Raw genomic sequence first — 22,353 nt, forward strand, 5'->3', positions numbered from 1 at the left:
GCAGACGTGCATAATGCACATCTGATGGTCACAGACCAGCTGAATGTTCATCGAATGGTAGCCCTTTTGGTAAGTGTACAGCGGCCTGTTATCCGCCGGACAGGACTCCACTCAGCGACTGGAACGATACCGTCGCATAGAAATCGAGGGCGACCATCACCTTGACGGTCACCGAGAGCGGGTGTCATCCCCCATACCGCTGCGGTGCCAGGTGTGCCATCATTTGGCAGATGTGTCCCACTCTCTCGCTGCTCATCTGCAGTCTCCGTCTGCATGCCCGGTCCGGAAGGTCCTCAAATGACATGCGGCACCGGTGCACGTGGGGCCTCATCCGGCACCTCCTTGGCAACTCCTCCTCCTTCTCCTCATCCTGTTAGGCGGACAGCCCTCCAGCCTGAGCGGCTGCCACCTGCCCCTCTGCAGCCTGTCCCTCTGCTGCAGCCACCGCCTCCTCTCTGAGCGGCCTCAGCTCATGCTGCCACAGAGCTTCATGCAGAGCTGAGGCCATCGCCACGGCGGCCAGCATCGCGGGTTGGTGGCCGAAAGCCATTGTCTGCAGGGGGTGAACGGCACACATGTTAGCATAGCGCATACCACTGTGCCTAACCAGGTGCCATGGGCTACACGGTGGCCCCGGTTGGCACTGCGGTCCACACCCACGCACGTCCCACACAGCCAGCAAGGCCGGTGTCCGGGCCAGCAGCCCGCAGTCACTCCACGCCATTTCATACCTTCTCTCTCTCTCTCACTCAGCAACCAGGACGCCAAGTTCACGATTTTTAAAACCACAAGTGAACCACGCCATCGGGAAATCGACCCATCCGCGGCGCTGAATCGCGGAGGCCCCGGAGCATCAGGCGTCAGGCCTGCGAATGATATGCCTACTGTACTTTCAGGGCAAGCGGCTCATTTATGCCATTTGGGAGGGGGGTGGCAAATCCCGATTTGGCCGTCCACAATGATTTCGGCGTCGGAAGCTATTCTCCGTCCAATCCCGTTTCATGATTTCAGAATCAGCTAACGGAGAATCCAGCCCAAGATGTCGGCCATTTACAATGGAGATGAGGCAATTTCTTTCCGCTCAGAGGGTTGGGGGCTTTGGAACTCTTCCTCAAAAGGTGGTGGGAGCGGTCTTTGAATATTTTTAAAGGCAGTGGTCGATATATTCTTGGTAAGCAACAGGGTGAAAGGTTATCAGGGTGGGCGGGATGCAGATCTGAGGTTACTGTCAGATCAGCCATGGTCTTATTCAGTGGCGGAGCAGGCTCGAGGGCCTGAATGGCCTCCTCCTGTTCCTTGTTCGTATGCTTTTATACAATATAAATGGAGTAATAGCTGCAGTTTCAGTTTTTGCCTGCAGATTGCAGAAATCTAATTTCAGAGAGATTTTCACTATCAGAATATTCCTTTCAAATTGAAAGGCACACTTATATTAACATAATTGTCAAATCTTCCACCTTGGTATTATCTATTATTAGTACATTATGTTGAATTATCTATATGTTTTCTAATTTCCCATGTAAAGAGCTTTGAAGGTTCTTAAAGAACTGCATGAAAGGCTTCTGCTGATTAATGAGTGCAGCCTTGTGAAGTAGCTATCTCATGGTCCCACACCAGCTGCACATCTGGCTTTTCTCAAACATCCAGTCTTATTGCTCTTTGGCAGCTGTCACTGTTATATTACTCATTTGTCTTGCTGAGTTGTATGTAACTTGATGATAAACAGTCAAAGTCTTCCAGTTGATGACAAATTATTTGTTGAATAACAAAATAATATACTTGTGAAACCAAAAGAAAATGCTAGAAAATCTCAGCAGGTCTGGCAGCATCTGTAGGGAGAGAAAAGAGCTAACGTTTCGAGTCCAATGACTCTTTGTCAAAGCAATATACTTGTGAGTTCTTTTACTTTAATACTTTGACTAGTAGTAGAATTAACTAAGATTAGACTAAATTAACAATGAATATAATACATTACACTCTAAGTTGGTCACATACACACAAAGAACCTAAAGAAAGAGCGGGAAACGCCTTATATAGTTCCTGGTAGTGTTGCCATCATCACCTGACTGTACATTAACAATCATGTATTTACATATACAGAGATCACTACAACCGTCACTTGTTCCTCCTTTAGCACAGGGCTAAATCGCTAGCTTTGAAAGCAGACCAAGGCAGGCCAGCAGCACGGTTCAATTCCCGTACCAGCCTCCCCGAACAGGCGCCGGAATGTGGCGACTAGGGGCTTTTCACAGTAACTTCATTTGAAGCCTACTTGTGACAATAAGCGATTTTCATTTCATTTCACTGATATTCTCTGCTTCACCCAGTCCTCTTTCCTAACCAATTCCCAGGACAGTTTGGAATCCTTGAGTTATCCTTGAATTATCTGATCACTGTACCTTCTGCCTCCGACTGGAAAAGCATCAGGAACTGTTGTGCATGTGCACTCAGACTGCACTGCCACAGACGGCACATCTATAACTACTGCTGATGCCTTTCCAGTCAGATCTAAAATTTTGCTGCTTTCAAAAAGAAACAGTAATGTTGTGGGGGGGTGATTTTCCGGCAATTCTCGCCAGCGGGATTCATAAAATCATAGAATCCCTACAGTGCAGAAGGAGGCCATTGAGTCTGCACCGACCCTCTGAAAGAGCACTCTACCCAAGCCACTTCCCCGCCCTATCCCAATAACCAATTAACCTAACTGACACATCACTGGGCATGGTCAATCCACCTAACCCGCGCATCTTTAGACTGTGGGAGGAAACCGGAGCACCCAGAGGAAACCCACGCAGACACGGGGAGAACGTGCTGACTCCGCACAGTCACCCAAGGCCAGAATCAAACCCGGGTCTCTGGCGCTGTGAGGCAGAAATGCGAATCACTGCGCTACCATACCGCCAGAATCTTCCAGTTCAGCCGACGGCGAACCTCCGCTGCTGGTTTCAAAGCGACAGGGGTGGATTCAGTGGAAAATCCCATTGACAGCTGTGGGACCAGAAGATCCCGCCGCTGACCAATAGCCGGCCACCTCCTGCCGCCAAGAAATACACTGTGGGGGGCACGGAAAATCCTCCTCCTCCTCCTCCCCCCCCCCCCCCCCCCCCCCCCCCCCCCCCCCCGTGGTCTCACACTGCATTGGGACCTGCGATGCAAGCACTTCCCATGGGAATTCCAACATTAAAATTCAGTACTTAAATGTGTGTATGTTGCCAACAATACCACCAAATGGCATTATATCATAAATTCCATTATCACATTTCACTGTAGCTTCTTAGAAAAAATATTTGCCAGCAACTATCCATTACATTTCCCAATCTGTGATGGGATTACAATTTCAGTGAGATTGTAATTAAATTAGATCCAGTGGGTGCGATTTAACTCAATTGGAACAAAGTTCCATAGCGAGCACATTTACCCGTGTGTTTCCCGGCACTTGCAGCGCTGAGAAACACAACACTATTAAACGGCACACAGGTTTAATAGGGAGCCTCAGCGGGAATGGCAGAGGCTGCACACAGCACTGTTTTCTGCACTGAGGAGCTCCACTCGCCGTAACTCCTTAGTGTGGCGAGAGAACTGGGCACTCCCGCACCCCCACAACACCCGCGCAGGGCACCCCAGCCCAATCACCACTACGCAAACAATGCCAGCTTGGCACCTTCGGCCGCTCCGTGGTCCCGATTGCATTGCACATGCGTCGGGCCCCGGGAAGAGCGCGCAAAATGGCCGTTTTCATCAATGTGGAGGCGCTGCATCTGGGAGATGGCCTGAACACTCTCCACCTTGTGGGAGGCTTGTTTTTCACTTGCCGTTTTGTACTGTGAATAGCGATTTTTAGAGTGCTCATGCACAGTACATGTTTCAATTGCGACTGGCAGGGTCATGTGCTTGATTTTCAACAATTGCTCTCGCAGAGGATCAGAGTGGACTCCAAAAACAATTCGGTCTTTGATCATGGAGTCAGTGATATCATCGAAGTTGCAGGATTGTGCTAGCAGTCTAAGGTTAGTTAGATAGGAGTTGAAGGATTTGTCTTTACCTTGCATCCTCTGCTTGAAGATGTAGCACTGGAAGATTTTGTTGGTGTCCACCTCGCAGTGGCTGTCGAATTTGTCCAGGATGGCTTCTGGACAAATAGTCACGCGCAGTTGTGAGTAGAAGAGCTGTCTTCCGAGCATCAATCGCGCCATTGAGGTCGGATGCTTCCACATATAGTTGAAATTTCTGCTTGAATGATCGCCAGTTGGCACTAAGATTGCCGGTGGACCTTAGCTGATGAGGAGCCTGAATCCTGTCCATTGTGCCTGTATTCAGTAGTTGGTTGTCACGGATCTTGCTGAGTTGAACTAAATAGATTGAACAGTCACTCCTGGTATCATGTTATGTTATGCTGCTTCAGATAACACTATCTTAACTAAAAGATGCTCCAGACTCTGAAATGAGTTGAACATGTTTATTGAACTATTAACACAGTTCTCAAATGAGTTCGACGTTCTGCTAATCTAACTGTAGTAACTCAGTCTAACTGTACCAGCTTGCTCTAAGCCACGTGCTGGGGTATGATGCTGCTGATCAACCCTATCTAACTCTCTAGATGTCTGTCTGTGGAAAGAGGCAGGGTGTGAGTGCCTCATCCCTTGTATAGTGTTTATGTCATGCCCCGTTGTGGTGTCCTGACTGGCCATTGGTTGTGTCCTATTCTGAGTATTCATTGGTTGCGTGTTTGCATGTCATGACACTTAGTGTGGCGAGAGAACTGGACACCATTTTTAAATGGCATCCCGATCTCTGGAGTCCCCGACATGGCCCCTGTCGACCCCCCCACCCCCAGCGCACTATGGGAGGGTCTCCGGGGGTCACCCCCGCACTCCCACAACACCCGCGCAGGGCACCCCAGCCCAATCGCCACTACGCAAACAATGCCAGCTTGGCACCTTAGAGCCATGCCAGCCTGAAACCCTGACAGTGCCACCAGGGCATCTTGTTGGTGTCAGGCTGGCACCCAGATGGCACTGCCAGGCTGGCAGTGTCAGGGTGCCACCAGCAGTGTCAGGGTATCACCCTGCCCAAAAGGCATGCACCTGGGGGCCTCCAATTCCCTGGGAGACACCCATGAGTACCGTTACGTCTAGTCCCCATTTGTGGAGTACCAATCAAGAGGGACTGCTTTGTCCTGGATGGTGTCGAGCTTCTTCTGTGTTGTTGGAGCTGCGCTCATCCAGGCTAGTGGAGAGTGTTCCATCACACTCCTGATTTGTGCCTTGTAGATGGTGGACATCCTTTGTCCTGCCACCTTTAAAGGTCGATGCACATATACCCTCAAGTCCCTTTGTTCCTGCACACTCTTTCGAACTGTGCCGTTAAGTCTAATAATTGCTGTAATTTGGCTGTATTTCTTAGAGCACTGTGCCATCTTCTGGGCATTTCAAGTACCTTAATATAGTGTAATGGGAGACGTAATACACAGAGGAGCTCAGTCACTATGCATCCTTGATGTGCCTGACAATTCTTACCCCATCTAATCTCAAAGTAATTTAACTTTATTCTGTCTAACTAGCCATGAATATTGCCTTGGAGATGGTGGTGACTGCCACTAATTGTACAGGCTCTGCAGGGCACTGTGACTAACAAGAGTCCCCCTCCTCTGTCTAACTTTGTCCAGGAACGCATCCACATGTGCATTAAAGAAGTTGAGCAACGGGTGCAGTGGTTAGCACTGCTGCCTCACGGCGCTGAGGACCCGGGTTCGATCCCGTCCCCAGGACACTGTACGTGTGGCGTTTGCACATTCTCCCCGTGTTTGCGTGGGTCTCACCCTCACAACCCAAAATGTGCAGCGCGGGTGGATTGGCCACGCTATATTGCCCCCTAATTGGGAAAAAAATAATTGGGTATTCTACATTTATTTTAAGAAAAGAAGTTGAACACTCTGTTCTCTTGCAGATGTCACAGATAATTTGTAATGGCACTCTTCTCCCAGTTCATTTGTCTTGACTGCCAGTTGCTTTAAACTGCTGAAGGCTCTTTAATCCTGCAGCGGCAGACTAGTTCTTGCCACAACAGGCAAGCTCTGAATCAGCAATATCCCTGACACCTGAAACTCACCTCTAATATTTAAATGAGGTTGACTACAAGGTATCCAAAGTATCGGACAGCTGCATAACATATTCTGCCCAGGATTTCACCTACATAGATCATCTCGGCTATTCTGATTGTATAATATGCAATAAGTCCCTGTTATTGTCAGTGTGTGTCTGTGAAATTTTTTTAATAGTGCTAATATAATAACTCCATGTTGTCTTGTGTGTCAGTTTTTATAGTATGAATCTGTGTGTGTCTGTATATTGCTGTTATTTAAATGATTAAATCCTGTGAAATCTATTAAGTGGATGTGTGTCTGTGTGATACTATTTTGATATCCAGTTTGATATCTCAAAATCCTTAACCTCCTGTAGCCGCCCAGATAGACTGCGAGGGATTGCTGATCGCTTTCAAGTGGATCCAGACGCAGTACTAGATAATGTGCTGTACGCACGTGCTTATACCAGTAAGAACACATTTATCAATTTATGCTGCAATGAGATATGTGGAATGCTTTTGAGCTGTGCAATGTTGTTTTTTTTAAAGTATGTTTTCTTTTTAATTTAAAGTGCCCAATTCTTTTTTTCCAATTAAGGGGCCATTTAGCGTGGCCAATCCACTTACCCTGCACATCTTTGGGTCGTGGGGGTGAGACCTACGCAGACGCAGGGAGAACATGCAAACTCCACACGGACAGTGACCCGGGACCGGGATCGAAACCGGGTCCAGTGCTAACCACTGTGCCACCGTGCTGCCACGTTTTAAAGTATTTTATTAAGGTTTAATATTTTAACAAACAATGCAACAAAATTATAAAAATGATACATCGCAATAAGCAAAGTAAAAACTGCTCAACATGCACAAATACAGAGGGAGGAAAGCAGATCTACATTATAACTGGCTCGATACAATCATTAGACATGGCTAGGTACCTGTCAGAGATCATGGAAGAAACCGGAAGAGGCCATGAAAACATGTCAAATTGATACGCACCTTCCCATGCTACGTCTGCTCGTTATTACCATGAACGTTCAGGATAAATTTTCCGCGCCCTTTTCGGGGGTGCACCAGTATACATCTCCCTCAACTCTAGCAGCACCAAATGGACCAATGACACACCACAGCCTCCTCTCCTCGGATACTAGCCCGTCTGCACCCATGCAAGAACTAGTCATGGAGTCTTTGTACCCACCCTTACAAAATAAACACAACAAACTTAACCCCAATTTCAGACCCAGTACAGAACCAACACCATTCCATATATTTGCGCAGAGAGGATCAACAACAACAGCATGTTCAGATTATGAGCAAGCCTTCAGGTCTCCCGAGAAAGAAGAAAAGAGGAGGAAGAACTAGAACTACCAGAAATACTCCACAGGATAACAGAGGATCAAGACCCAACCCTGGTTCCATATTTCCCTGATGCACGCCAAGCACTCACCAAGAGAACAGGCTGCTCATTCAAACAAGAAAACGTCCCACCGCCCCAGGGGGGTGCAATAGGATATCAACCAAAGTACAGGATTTGGCACAACCTCAGGCCCCCGTGCACTGAAGAAGCAAAACCCAGCAGTAATATTGTTTTAAGATATAAGAAAGCTTTATTTGATGTCCCATGTTGGTCTCCTTTTTAGTAGGTTGCATCATCGGAACAGATGCAAAGGGGATGGAAGAACTGGGAGAATAGAATCCTCACAAGGTATAGGATGTGAGGAAATGTAACATTTTTTTTCTTAAAATTTAGAGTGCCCAATTAATTTTTTTCCAATTAAGGGCAATTTAGTGTGGCCAATCCACCTACCCTGTACATCTTTGGGTTGTGGGAGTGAAACCCACGCAAACATGGGGAGAATGTGCAAACTCCACACGGACAGTGACCCAGAGCCGGGACCGTACCAGGGACCTCGGCGTCGTGAGACAGCAGTGCTAAACACTGCTCCACCGTGGTGCCGTGTAACCTTTCTTGAATCAAAATTTCTACCTCTCTTCCTTTCCTTTCCTTCCTTCCCTACCATTCCCTTCAGGAATATTAAGAATCCAATTGTCCAATTGTTCTTACATTTGAGCCAGGTCTGTTATTGTCACGACACCAAATTCTCACATGGCTGCTTCCTCCTGCAGCTCACAAACTTTATTAATCACAATCTTTCTCACTATTCTGTTCACTTGTTTCTACTTGTTAATATTACACATTGGTGACCAAACTTCAGCTGAATTAGTTTGTACCCTCCCCCACAGCAGTGGTTAACTTGTCCGTGAAGGTATTGCTCCCAACTCTGTTAAGGTGTAACCTGTCTATTTTGAACAGATCCCTCCTACCTCAGAGGTTGTCCATGAATCTAAAGCCTTCATTTCTGCATCATGTCTCTAGCCATGAACTTGCCAAATCCTCGAATTCTATTTTGGCTAGTGTGTGACACTGGGTGTAATTCAGAGATTACCAACTTTGAGATCTTTCATTTTAACTTCCTCCCTGCCTTCTTAAACTCTGACTGAAAGACCTCAACCGTCTCCCTCTGTACATCATTGTTGTGTACCCTCATCATGATGCGGAATACCCTGGAACCATATAGGACTCATGTTGGCAGTCTTGTGTCTGATTTTCCCAATTGCTACTACATTACTGTTCTTTGCTGTAGCACTCCCCCGACCCCAGCAGCAGCAGGACCGAAAGATCCAGCTGGCAGGAACAACCGGAAAATCCCACTCTCTGTTTCTCTCTCTGCAGATGCTGCCTAACCTACTGAGTATTTACAGCATTTTCTGTTTTTCTGACATGTACCTTTGTCGACAGTAGGGAGATCTATAGGATTTGCTACCCCGTGCACAGTGATTGACTCCTATCCTATGCTAACAGGTATTGCCTTTGCTTTGTAAAGTGCCTCTGAAGATGGCACCAGGGAAGAGCAAGGTCAGGCCCATCACACAAGCACTCCAGAATCTGCTAATAAAAGACCAGGGGCGAAATTCTCCATTATCGGCGGAAAGTCCGCCGATCGGCGCAAAAAACGGCGCAAATCCCACTTGCGTCACGTCATAAAAATGGGCCGATAGTCTGCGGCCCGAAATGGGCTAGCAGCGACGTAACGGGATCCGCGCTTGCGCAGTGGTTCACGCCGTGCAGCGTCATACGCGCTGCACGGCGTGACGGCTCATAAGGCCGCGCAGCTCCCCCCCCACCCGACCGGAACAGCCGACCGCAACACCCGACTTGATGGCTGGCCGTCGCTCAGCCCCGAGGTTCGAGTCACGCGATGTGGAGGCGCTCCTGGACGCGGTGGAGCAGAGGAGGGACGCCCTGTATCCCGGGCACGGCCGCAGAGTTGCCCCACGCCACAGCCGGCGTCTGTGGAGGGAGGTGGCAGAGGCCGTCACCGCTGTGGCCCTAACACCACGGACAGGCACCCAGTGCCACAAGAAGGTGAACGACCTCGTCAGAGCAGGCAGGGTGAGCATCCCCCATCCCCCAAATCCCCCCTCCCCCATATCCCCCCTCCCCATACCCCCCTCCCCCAGATCCCCCATATCCCCCCTCCCCCATATCCCCCCTCCCCATATCCCCCCTCCCCCATATCCCCCCTCCCCCATATCCCCCATATCCCCCCTCCCCCATATCCCCCCACCCCATATCCCCCCTCCCCATATCCCCCCCTCCCCCATATCCCCCATATTCCCCCCTCCCCCATATCCCCCCTCCCCATATCCCCCCTCCCCCATATCCCCCATCCCCCATATTCCCCCCTCCCCATATCCCCCCTCCCCCATATCCCCCATATTCCCCCCTCCCCCATATCCCCCTCCCCATATCCCCCATATTCCCCCCTCCCCCATATCCCCCCTCCCCTATATCCCCCCTCCCCCATATCCCCCCTCCCCCATATCCCCCCTCCCCCATATCCCCCCTCCCCCATATCCCCCCTCCCCCATATCCCCCCTCCCCCATATCCCCCCCTCCCCCATATCCCCCCCTCCCCCATATCCCCCCTCCCCCATATCCCCCCCTCCCCCATATCCCCCCTCCCCCATATCCCCCCCTCCACCATATCCCCCCTCCCCCATATCCCCCCTCCCCATATCCCCCCTCCCCCATATCCCCCCATCCCCCATATCCCCCCTCCCCATATCCCCCCCTCCCCCATATCCCCCCTCCCCCATATCCCCCCTCCCCCATATCCCCCATATCCCCAAGTGAATCCAGCCCTAACCTTAACCTCTGCAATGCACGCGCAACCGATGGCGTGCATTCATATACCTGCCTAACACTGTTGCCTTTTACCCCTGCCACCCCCCCCCCCCAGGAGAAGCGCGCACACAACAATAGGGAGCATGTGAGGACTGGAGGAGGGCCCGCTGATGAGAGGCCACTGACCGTACACGAGGAAAGGGCCCTGGAACTGGCTGGCGGACCTGAGGACCGGGAGGTTGCTGATGCAGAGGTCGGGGCCCCACGAGCAAGTGAGCCACCAACAGCCCGTCCCCATATCCCCCCTCCCCTATATCCCCCTCCCCCGTATCACCTGATCACTGCCTGATGTCTAACCATGCATGCTTCATTGTGTATCGCAGGACCAAACGTCCAGGCACCCATCCCCGCAGATGCAGACCGCCCGCAGGATGCCCCTCGGAGACCACAGGAGACGGAGAGACCCGCACCCTCCAGCATGCGACGCCCGCAGGATGCCCCTCGGAGACCACGGGAGACGGAGAGACCTGGAGCAACAGGGAGACGACACCCCCCGTCACGTGCGGGAGCGACCACCCAGCGATGAGGGGGGCAGCCACAGGCCCCCGTCACATCCGAGCCAGGACACCACTACCCAGGACACCACTATCCAGGACACCCCTACCCGGGACACCACTACCCAGGACAACCCCTACCCGGGACACCACTACCCGGGACAGCACTACCGGGACACCACTACCCGGGACACCACTACCCGGGACAGCACTACCCGGGACAGCACTACCCGGGACAGCACTACCCAGGACAACCCCTACCCGGGAAGACGAAATACCGGACAGTGACTCAGAGTGGATGGGTGGAGACGAACCCCCACCCCAAAGTGCCATGGACTCAGAGTGGGACGAAGAGCACGACACAACGCCACTGCTGTCACCAACACCCTCCACCATCGCAGAAACACTCACCACGGTTGGGCACTTTAGTGATGAGGCGTCTGGTACACTCACTGGTGCGCACAACACAGCCGTCCCGGTACAGCAGGTGGAGGTAGGAGCAGCAGAGGGACCGGGCGGTCGGAGGGCAGCCCAGGCCAAACGAACATCTGCCGCCCAGATGGATCCCGGGTTCCTGCAGTTACCACACCCACACATAGATCCGATGCAACCACCGACACGGAGACGAGCGAATAGGGTGACGGGTGGCTTGCGGCGGCTGCGGTCGCAGGTGGAGGAGTCCACCCGCGTCCAGGAGCTGGGAGTGGTCCCGGTCATGCGTGCCACCCAGGCTGACACCGCACGGGTGGCGTCCGCGGTGGAGGCAATGGGTGCGACGGTGTCAGACATGGGGAACGGTTTGCGAGGCCTGGGGCCTTCCGTGCAGGCGGCGTCTGTGGCCCAGAAATGGCTGCCCTCTCACAGGAGGCCATGAGCCAGTGCCAGCGCCAGATGGAAGAGGCGCTCAACGCCATAGCCCAGTCTCAGCAGGCCATGGCCCAGTCTCAGCAGGCCATGGCCCAGTCTCAGCAGGCCATAGCCCAGTCTCTGCAGGCCATGGCCCAGTCTCTGCAGGCCATGGCCCAGTCTCAGCAGGCCATCGCTGAGGGCATTGGCGCCAGTGGCCATGTGCGAGCTGGCGTCGCACTGTCGCAGACAGGGTTCGACAACCCCCTGGGCTCCATGGCTGCAAACCTGCAGACCCCTGTCGATACCAGCACGGGCCTCCAGGACTGGCAGCGCCAGATGTCGGGGGCGCGTCGGATGGCCAGTCCGTTTCGCATCCCCCACCCATGTAGAGGCCTGGGGGCCATCAGGCACCCCGAGGGAGGAGGAGGTGGTGTGGTCCGTCCCGGCTCCCTCTGTAGGGGAGGTCCCGGTACACCCGCGACACCTCGGACTCCCCCCCTTCCGTCCCAGGTGCATCGGGTGGGCAACGGGCAGGACAGGCTGGCAGCTCGCCATCCCAGTCGCCCGGGCCGCAGCCTGGCCCACCTAGGCCAGGACGCCCCAGGAAACGGCCGCCAAAGGGATCCAGTGTCAGAGGGCAGGAATCACAGGAGTCCACCTCCAGTTCTGCTGTACCGTCTGGGGAACCACGTAGACGTAGTCAAAGGGCCCGTAAGGCCAAACAATTAGACACTGAGTAAGTTGGCACGGGTGCAGGGCACAGATGAGTTTTAGGGGCTAGGGCACGTGCATGAACTCCTTTGGTTATTAAAGTCAATGTTACACCTACCGAAGCTGCCTTTGTGCTCTGTCCAAAGTGTGCGGGGGTGTCATGTACGTTGAGCGCAAGTGTGTGTGTGAGGGGTGGTCTTACCTCAGCCCCAGGTGAGTCTGCCCCCTTCCCCCTGGGCCGCCATCAACATCCCCCGGGCAGAGGACGGGACCGTGCGCTGCAGTGTCACAGCCGCATGCAGGGATGGTCCGGGTGGATGGTGGTACTGTGGCCATGGGTCAGACATAGTCCAACGATGTAGAGCCAGGAGCTCATCGGAGGCGGGTTGTCATCATTCTCCATGGCCTGCGATAGACACGCGTCCACCCGCAACTGGGTGAGCCCGGCCCGTTGTGCCGCCGGTGGATCGGCAATTGGGGGTGGGGGGGTGGTGTGCATGCGGGTGGGGTGTGTGGGGTTGGGGAGGGGGGTGAGGGTGCTGGGTGGGTGGATGGGTGGGGGGTGGGGGTGGTCGGCTGTTGTCATGGTGTGCGGTCTGTGGCCATACTACCCGATTCCCACGCCCATCTAGTCAGTGAAGCGGGCGTCTATCAGTCTGTCCCGTGCCCGCTGGGCCAGCCGGTAACGGTGGACAGCCACCCGCCTGTGTCTACCCCGTCTGCCCTGACCATTGCCCCCATCCCCCTCATCTGGGGAGGACTGGGCCTCTTCCTGCTGCTCCTCCACTCCGCCCTCCTCTGCCTGCGGCACATCGCCCCCTCTGCTGGGCTATGTTGTGCAGGACGCAGCACACCACAATGATGCGGCCGACCCTATCTGACCGATACTGGAGTACGCCCCCAGAGAGGTCCAGGCACCTGAAACGCATCTTCAGCACGCCAAAGCACCTCTCGATCACTCCCCTTGTCGCTACATGGGCATCATTGTAGCGGTTCTCCGCCTCATTGCGTGGCCTCCATCAGCCACGATCGCAATGGGTAGCCCCTGTCGCCCAGCAACCAGCCCCTCAGCCGGGGATGGCGTCCCTCGTACATGCCGGGGATGGATGACCGTGACAACACGAATGAGTCGTGTACCACTGCCTGGGTGACGGGCGCAGACGTGCAGGATCATCATGCGGTGGTCGCAGACCACCTGTACGTTCATTGAATAGGTCCCCTTCCTATTAGTGAACACGGCCCTGTTCTCTGCAGGTGGCCGCACGGCGACGTGCATCCCATCGATCGCGCCCTGGACCATGGGGAACCCGGCAACGGCAGAGAAGCCCACGGCCCAGGCATCTTGGCTGGCCCGGTCCACGGGGAAGCGGATGTAGCGGTGCGCCATGGCATAAAGGGCATCTGTCACTGCCCGGATGCACCGATGCACCGATGTCTGCGATATGCCGGACAGGTCCCCACTCGGTGCCTGGAATGACCCCGTTGCATAAAAGTTCAGGGCCACCGTAACCTTGACGGACACGGGGAGAGGGTGTCCCCCGCCAGTGCCACGCGGTGACAGGTGTGCCAGCAGGTGGCAGATGTGTGCCACGGTTTCCCGGCTCATCCGGAGTCTCCTCCTGCATTCCCGGTCCGTGAGGTCCTGGTATGACTGCCGGGGCCGGTACACACGGGGCGCCCTCGGGTGCCTCCGTTGCCGTGGGGCCGCGACGTCTCCTCCCCCTCCTCGTCCTGTCGGTCAGGTGTCCCTCCAGCCTGGGCGGCTGCCGCCTGCCCCTCTGCGGCAGCCTGCGCCGCCTCTCTGGCACGCTCCTCCTCCTCCTCCTCATCCAGGGCAACATAGACATGAGCGGCTGCCACCACGGCGGCCAACATCGCTGGATGGTCTGAAAACATGACGGCCTGGTGGGGGGGAGGGGAACGACGACATGTCATCATTGCCCATATCCCCTCCTCCCCCCAGCCAGGTGGCATGGACCGCATGGGTCCAACTGTTGGAGGCTGGCACCTGGCCAGGTGGACCAACTCATTTGCCCTCCCATCACCCACCCCGGCACGGACCCCCTCCCCAACCTCCACCCCGGCACGGACCCCCCCCCCCCAACCTCCACCCCGGCACGGACCCCCCCCCCCCCCCCCCCCCCAACCTCCACCCCGGCACGGACCCCCTCCCCAACCTCCACCCCGGCACGGACCCCCTCCCCAACCTCCACCCCAGCACAAACCCCCCCCAACCTCCACCCGGCACGGACCCCCCCCCCCCCCCAACCTCCACCCCGGCACGGACCCCCTCCCCAACCTCCACCCCGGCACGGACCCCCTCCCCAACCTCCACCCCGGCACGGACCCCCTCCCAACCCCCAACCTCCACCCCGGCACGGACCCCCCCCCCCAACCTCCACCCCGGCACGGACCCCCCCCCCAACCTCCACCCCGGCACGGACCCCCTCCCCAACCTCCACCCGGCACGGACCCCCTCCCCAACCTCCACCCCAGCACGGACCCCCCCCCAACCCCCAACCTCCACCCCGGCACGGACTCCCTCCCCAACCTCCACCCCGGCACGGACCCCCTCCCCAACCCCCAACCTCCACCCCGGCACGGACCCCCCCCCCCAACCTTCACCCCGGCACGGACCCCCCCCCCCCCAACCTCCACCCCGGCACGGACCCCCCCCCCGGCACGGACCCCCTCCCCAACCTCCACCCCGGCAAGGACCCCCCCCCCCCCCAACCTCCACCCCGGCACGGACCCCCCCCCCCCAACCTCCACCCCGGCACGGACCCCCTCCCGGCACTCTCCCGGAGCCCAGCCTACTCTAACCCCCCCCCCCCCGCCGCACACACACACACACAAGCCGAGACACACCTCTCCTCACGCAATCAGTCTGCGGCCACGCCATTTCCTGCCCAGAGCCAACCCCCCAGGCCGTCACTCACCTCCTCGCTGGTCGGCGTGAGCCTGGAGCACCGGGTCACGCCGATGAAAAGGAGGTTTGATTCACGTCGACGTGAACGGTCATCACGTCGACGGGACTTCGGCCCATCCGGAAGGGAGAATATCGGCAGGCCGAAAATCGGCTGCCTTGCGCAGACCCGTGACATTCTCCGCGGCAGCGGCGCCATTAACGCCCCGCCGACTTTTCTCCCTTCGGAGACTTCGGCGGGGGCGGGATTCACGGCGGCCAACGGCCATTCTCCGACCCGGCGGGGGGTCGGAGAATGACGCCCCGGATATATCAATTTCAGGGGAATCTGGCCTTGAGGGGGTTCTTGGTGAAGCAACAAATACCAGTAAGATGGAGTAGGTGGATGAGGCAACAGTAGGGAGATATTGGGACAAAGAGATCAATGCTTCAAATGTGGAATTTGGTAACGGAGTTAATATTTACAAGAAATCTTCAGATCAAGAAATAAACCACTATTTTGCACCTCTTGACAAAACCTAAATCTGTCGGAGTAAAGGTTCCACTGGGGGAGAAATTAATTCATACAAACAGCACAATGCAGACTTACATTGATTCACCAGGGCATTCAGCACCCACATGGCATTATTCAATGATATCAGTGAAGAAAGCCGCAAAGGTGCTAGAAGCAGTGAATGAGGTTCTCTGCCTATTTGATAGTGGGAGATTCATTTCACAAATTCTCATCCTTGTTTTCAGATTCCACCATGGCCTCGCTCCTCCCCAACTCTGTAATCTCCAGCTCTGCAGCACCTAACCTCTCCCTGTCGATGTTTCTTTTCCCTTGGATGGTCTGTAAACCTACCCAATTTGATCAAGTCAGCCCTAATATCGCCATATGTGGCGCAGGTTAAATATCATTTACATTAAAGATATTTTTACATTAAAAGTGCTTCATAAAGGCAGGTTGTTGTTGAGACAGGTTGGCTCAGGTTTTGTTTTCTGAATGTGAATGAAATTTTGACTCATCTAGTTCTTGTTTGAGTCAGTGGAGACTTTGGAGTGGTAAACTCCATGGCTTGCCGTAACGCACTCTTTGTAAACCAGAAGTACCTGTACAGGCATGGGAGGAGTGAGTGGAGACTTTCTGCTTGACGAATGTCGGCAGCTCACATAATGACATTCCAGACCCTCAACTTTTCCCAATTTCAACCCCAGCACTTAATAGCATCATCAAATTGGACAACCAAGACAGAGCAATAGGATGGGTGTGGAACAAAGGTGGAGTCTGGTATGGCAGAATTGGAATATAGGGTTGTGGCGGGCTCCCTCTTTTTAACTCCACTCGTTGGCTTATTCTGGGTTTGGTTCTCCGTTGCCCAAACCCCACCAATGCCCGAATGATTCTCTCTCTCTCTCGCCGGTGGAACAACGGCCACCTTGCGCCTACTTCACTAGAGTAGCGCCCCCCCCCCCCCCCAAGAGAGAGAAAAGGAAAACTGCTGCCTATCCACTACCTGGCAGCCTTTCCTGAGTGGACGGGTTCGAATCGCCCAGAGTGCCCTCGGTTCTCGACTCCAGAATTATGGTAAGGGTTTTTTAAATTGTGACCCTGTTGCTCTTTTTAGCCTTAGTCTTATTACCTCTGATTATGTCACCTTTGCTCACGAGTCTCCAGGTATCTTTCTGATACCGCGACGTGGTTCAAGCTCGAGTTATGATTAATAAGTCAGCACACCGCTTAGTAAGATTGAAATCAACGGCCATTTATTATATACAACAATTAATGCTTACACAATAATCCTACTATCTATATAGAAACCTATCACTACTGGCCAATACTTAACTTTAGGAAGGGCCCACCAGGTCAGGGAAACGAATGGCTTATCGAATCGGATCTGGCCCGCGGGATTCAAAAAGGCTGAAACGGGTCGATGGCTAGGAGTCTTTATCGGGTAGCGATCGCTGGAGTAAGACTTACGGTTTCTGGTCGATGTTCTTGCAAAGGTCTCGAGCAGGTGAAGAAGGGAGAGAGAGAGAGATCTGAACTTGGCCCCTCACTTTATAGGGCCCAGGGGCTTCCCTCCTCTCAGGGCGGCCCTTGACCCTGAGTCCCAAGTGATTGGACTTGTTCCCAATCACTGGGTTCGATATGTCCAATAACGGGGCGATTCCTCGATCGGGGGGTGGTCGTTCACCTGTCTTTGTTTCTGCCACTGCAGGCGCCGACAGGTCTGGTCCGGCATTCAATTGCTAATATGTTGCAATTGTTCCCGGGGATAGCCGATTAAACTGCAGATGTCTGGGTTGATGTGCTGCTAATAGTCTTGAGTATCGATCTGGGCCGACTACCCCAGAGCCGAATATGCTATTCTGTCTGCAGCTGTCCGTTTGTGTCCTGTTGGCTGCTTTTCCCATCAGCCTTTTCGGTTAGCCATTTTGTGGTAGTATGCATTAGGGGTCATGTGGGACTGTGAAGCCATGATGTCATTGGCTGACAGATCCCGGGTCCTGGTTGGACGTTGACCTCTAGCTCCGCCCTGAAGGCGGAGTATAAGTACCTGGAGTCCTCCCCCGCAGGCAGTCTACTACTGAACTGCGGGGGAAACAGTCACGCTTAATAAAGCCTCATCGACTTCACTCTATTCGTCTCTCGGAGTCTTTGTGCGCTACAATTTATTAAGCGTGACTAAAGGACGATGGAGCTCAGGATCATCCCGGAATGCCTGAGGATCAGCCCCCCCGCAGTGAACGCGGCAGCAGCTTTCAAGCACTGGCAGACTTGTTTTGAGGCCTACCTCAGAACGGCCACTGGCCGGGTCACAGAAGACCAAAAACTACAGGTCCTGCACTTGAGGTTAAGCACGGAGATTTTCTCTTTCATCGAAGACGCAGAGGATTTCCAGACGGCGTTCGCAGCACTAAAAAGTATCTATGTTCGCCCAGTAAACCAGATCTACGCTCGCTATCAACTCGCAACGAGACGGCAAAGTCCCGGAGAATCGATAGATGAATTCTACGCCGCGCTACTAATTTTGGGACGAGCCTGCAGCTGCCCGTCGGTGAACGCAAATGAACACACGGACATGTTAATGCGCGATGCTTTTGTGGCAGGTATGAACTCCTCCCAAATCCGCCAAAGACTTCGAGAAAAAGAGTTGCTAGGACTCTCAGAGGCACGGGCCCTAGCAGCCTCCCTAGACGTGGCCGCGCGAAATACCCACGCCTACGGCCCCGACGGCGCGGCAGCCCATTGGGCTCCGTACGTACCCGTCGTGACAAACCCACCCCCCCCCCCCCCCCCCCCCCCGGACACCCCACAGGCTTGCGCGGTCCAAACGCCAAGTCGCACCGGGGGCGCCCGCTGCTATTTCTGCGGCCAGGCAAAACACCCCCGGCAGCGCTGTCCGGCCCGCGCAGCTATCTGCAAGAGCTGCGGGAAAAAGGGCCATTTCGCGGTTGTGTGCCGGTCCCGCGAGCTCGCCGCTGTCCCGGGAGAACAGGGAGCCCTGCACGCCGCTTACGCTCCCCAACCCCCCAGCGCCCCATGTACGACCCGCAGGCGCAGCCACCCTGGGTCCCGACCACCGCGTTCCCGGGAGAACAGGGAGCCCTGCACGCCGCTTACGCTCCCCAACCGCCCACCCTGCGCCCCATGTATGATCCTCCGGCGCTACCACTTTGGGTCCCGACCACTGCTCTCCCCGGAGAAGAGGGAGTTCTGCGCGTCTCTAACGCCCCCCAAACCCCCCCCCCGCGCCCCACGTATGACCCGCCCGCGCTACCAATTTGGGTCCCGACCACCGCTGTCCCCAGAGATGAGGGAGCCCCGCGCGTTCCTAACGCTCCCAAACCCCCCCGCGCCCCATGTGCGACCCGCAGACGCCGCCATTTTGGGTCCCGGCCACCACGAGGGGAGGAAGGGCGCCGCCATCTTGGACCACCCGAGACCTGTACGACGCATGGGGGCGGCCATTTTGTCCACCCCCGCCGCCATCTTGTGACCCCCCAGCCATGTGCGATGCATGGGGGCAGCCATTTTGTTCACCCCCGCGCCATCTTGGACGGCAACAACGGACCCCAGTGTCGATGGCTCCACGGGGTTCGAAGAAGACGCTCAACTACTACAACCACGTCTCGCTTCAATAACGCTGGACCAAGCTCGGCCCCGGACTCTCCAGACGACGACGACAACGGTGCTGATAAACGGGCACGAGACACCATGCCTAGTCGACTCCGGGAGCACGGAGAGCTTTATCCACCCCGACACGGTAAGACGCTGTTCTTTGGCCACCCATCCCAGCGCACAAAAGATTTCCCTAGCTGCAGGATCCCACTCCGTACAGATCAAAGGCTTCTGTATAGTTACCCTAACGGTGCAGGGGAGGGAGTTCAAAAACTACAGGCTCTACGTCCTTCCCCAACTCTGCGCCCCCACATTACTGGGATTAGACTTCCAGTGCAATCTACAGAGCCTTACCTTCAAATTTGGCGGCCCAATACCCCCACTCACTATCTGCGGCTTCGCAACCCTCAAGGTGCAACCCCCGTCCTTGTTTGCAAACCTCACCCCGGATTGCAAACCCGTCGCCACTAGGAGCAGATGGTACAGCGCCCAGGACCGGACCTTCATTCGGTCCGAAGTCCAGCGGCTACTAAAGGAAGGCATAATCCAGGCCAGCAATAGTCCCTGGAGAGCACAGGTGGTAGTAGTAAAGACAGGGGAGAAGCAAAGGATGGTCATAGACTATAGCCAGACCATCAACAGGTACACACAACTAGACGCGTACCCTCTCCCCCGCATATCCGACATGGTCAATCGGATTGCCCAATATAAAGTCTTCTCCACCGTGGACCTCAAGTCCGCCTACCATCAGCTCCCCATCCGCCCAAGTGACCGCAAGTACACAGCCTTCGAGGCAGACGGGCGATTATACCATTTCCTAAGGGTCCCATTTGGCGTCACAAACGGGGTCTCGGTCTTCCAACGAGACATGGACCGAATGGTTGATCAACATGGGTTGCGGGCCACGTTCCCGTATCTCGACAATGTAACCATCTGCGGCCACGATCAGCAGGACCGCGACGCCAACCTCCAAAAATTCCTCCAGACAGCTAAAGCCTTGAACCTCACGTACAACGAGGACAAGTGCGTTTTTAGCACCAACCGGCTAGCCATCCTGGGCTACGTAGTGCGCAATGGGATAATAGGCCCCGACCCCGAACGTATGCGCGCCCTCATGGAATTTCCCCTCCCGCACTGCTCAAAAGCCCTGAAACGCTGCCTGGGGTTTTTTTCACACTACGCCCAGTGGGTCCCCCAGTACGCAGACAAGGCCCGCCCCCTAAAACAGACCACGACCTTCCCTCTGTCGACAGAGGCTTGCCAGGCCTTCAGCCGCATCAAAGCGGATATCGCAAAGGCCACGATGCGTGCCATCGACGAGTCCCTCCCCTTCCAGGTCGAGAGCGACGCCTCCGACGTAGCTCTAGCGGCCACCCTTAACCAAGCGGGCAGACCCGTGGCCTTTTTCTCCCGAACCCTCCACGCTTCAGAAATCCGCCACTCCTCAGTGGAAAAGGAAGCCCAAGCCATAGTGGAAGCTGTGCGACATTGGAGGCATTACCTGGCCGGCAGGAGATTCACTCTCCTCACGGACCAACGGTCGGTAGCCTTCCTGTTCGATAATGCACAGTGGGGCAAAATCAAAAACGACAAGATCTTAAGGTGGAGGATCGAGCTCTCCACCTTCGACTACGAGATCTTGTATCGTCCCGGAAAGCTGAACGAGCCGCCTGATGCCCTATCCCGCGGCACATGTGCCAACGCACAAATTAACCGCCTCCAAACCCTCCACGAGGACCTCTGCCACCCGGGGGTCACTCGGTTTTACCACTTTATCAAGTCCCGCAACCTCCCATACTCCTTAGAGGAGGTCCGTACAGTCACAAGGAACTGCCACATCTGCGCAGAGTGCAAACCGCATTTTTTCAGGCCGGATGATGCGCACCTGATTAAGGCTTCCCGCCCCTTTGAACGCCTTAGTCTGGATTTCAAAGGACCCCTCCCCTCCACCGACCGCAACATATACTTCCTTAATGTGGTGGACGAGTACTCCCGCTTCCCATTCGCCATCCCCTGTTCTGACATGACCACGGCCACAGTCATTAAAACCCTGAACACCATATTCACACTGTTCGGTTGCCCCGCATACGTCCACAGCGACAGGGGGTCCTCCTTCATGGGCCAGTTCCTGCTCAGCAACGGGATAGCCTCGAGCAGGACGACCAGCTACAACCCCCGGGGGAACGGGCAAGTAGAGAGGGAGAACGGCACGGTCTGGAAGACCGTCCTACTGGCCCTACGGTCCAGGGACCTCCCAGTTTCACGGTGGCAGGAGGTCCTCCCGGACGCCCTCCACTCCATCCGGTCACTACTCTGTACTAGCACTAACCAAACGCCTCATGAGCGCCTCCTTGTCTTCCCCAGGAAGTCCTCCTCTGGAACGTCGCTGCCGACCTGGCTGGCGGCCCCAGGTTCCATCTTGCTCCGAAAGCACGTGCGGGCGCACAAGTTGGACCCGTTGGTCGAAAGGGTTCACCTTCACGCGAACCCGCAGTGCGCTTACGTGGAGTACCCCGACGGCCGACAGGACACGGTCTCTCTGCGAGATCTGGCGCCCGCCGGCAACACATACACCCCCCGACACCAATCACCCAACCCCCCCCTTCCTGCCACCGCCGCACCCCGCGACCGCCCCCTTCCCAGGAGGATCAGTCCTCCTCCCAGGCCCGACCAGGAATGAAGCCCAAGCTAAACCGTAAGGCTCCCGGAGACGACAACACCGGAACAAGCACCACCACCACCACCGGGGCCGAGGCGATCGACACGGACGACCAGACCGCCCGACCGACTCGTGGCGTCGATCTAACAGTACAATGTGGACTTTTAACGAGAACATTTTGTCTTTTCCTGACGATTACTGTAAATAGTTTGAAACAACAAAAAAAAAACCTTGTACATACTGTTATAACATGTGAAAGTTTTCCTCCCAGGACCAGCCTTG

The 22,353-nt window shown here is 55.1% G+C and overlaps 1 protein-coding gene across 1 annotated transcript in view; it reads left to right on the forward strand.

Annotated features, from left to right (window-relative positions):
* Positions 1-22,353, forward strand: part of dmc1 (DNA meiotic recombinase 1) — a 179,493-nt gene that overhangs the window by 112,694 nt on the left and 44,446 nt on the right. Inside the window, exon 8 of the mRNA XM_072492545.1 lies at positions 6,459-6,550. Within this exon, the coding sequence (XP_072348646.1) occupies positions 6,459-6,550 (92 nt within the window). The remainder of the gene's footprint in view (positions 1-6,458; positions 6,551-22,353) is intronic.

This window comes from Scyliorhinus torazame, chromosome 29 (genome assembly GCF_047496885.1).
Source record: "Scyliorhinus torazame isolate Kashiwa2021f chromosome 29, sScyTor2.1, whole genome shotgun sequence".
Lineage (NCBI taxonomy): Eukaryota > Metazoa > Chordata > Chondrichthyes > Carcharhiniformes > Scyliorhinidae > Scyliorhinus > Scyliorhinus torazame.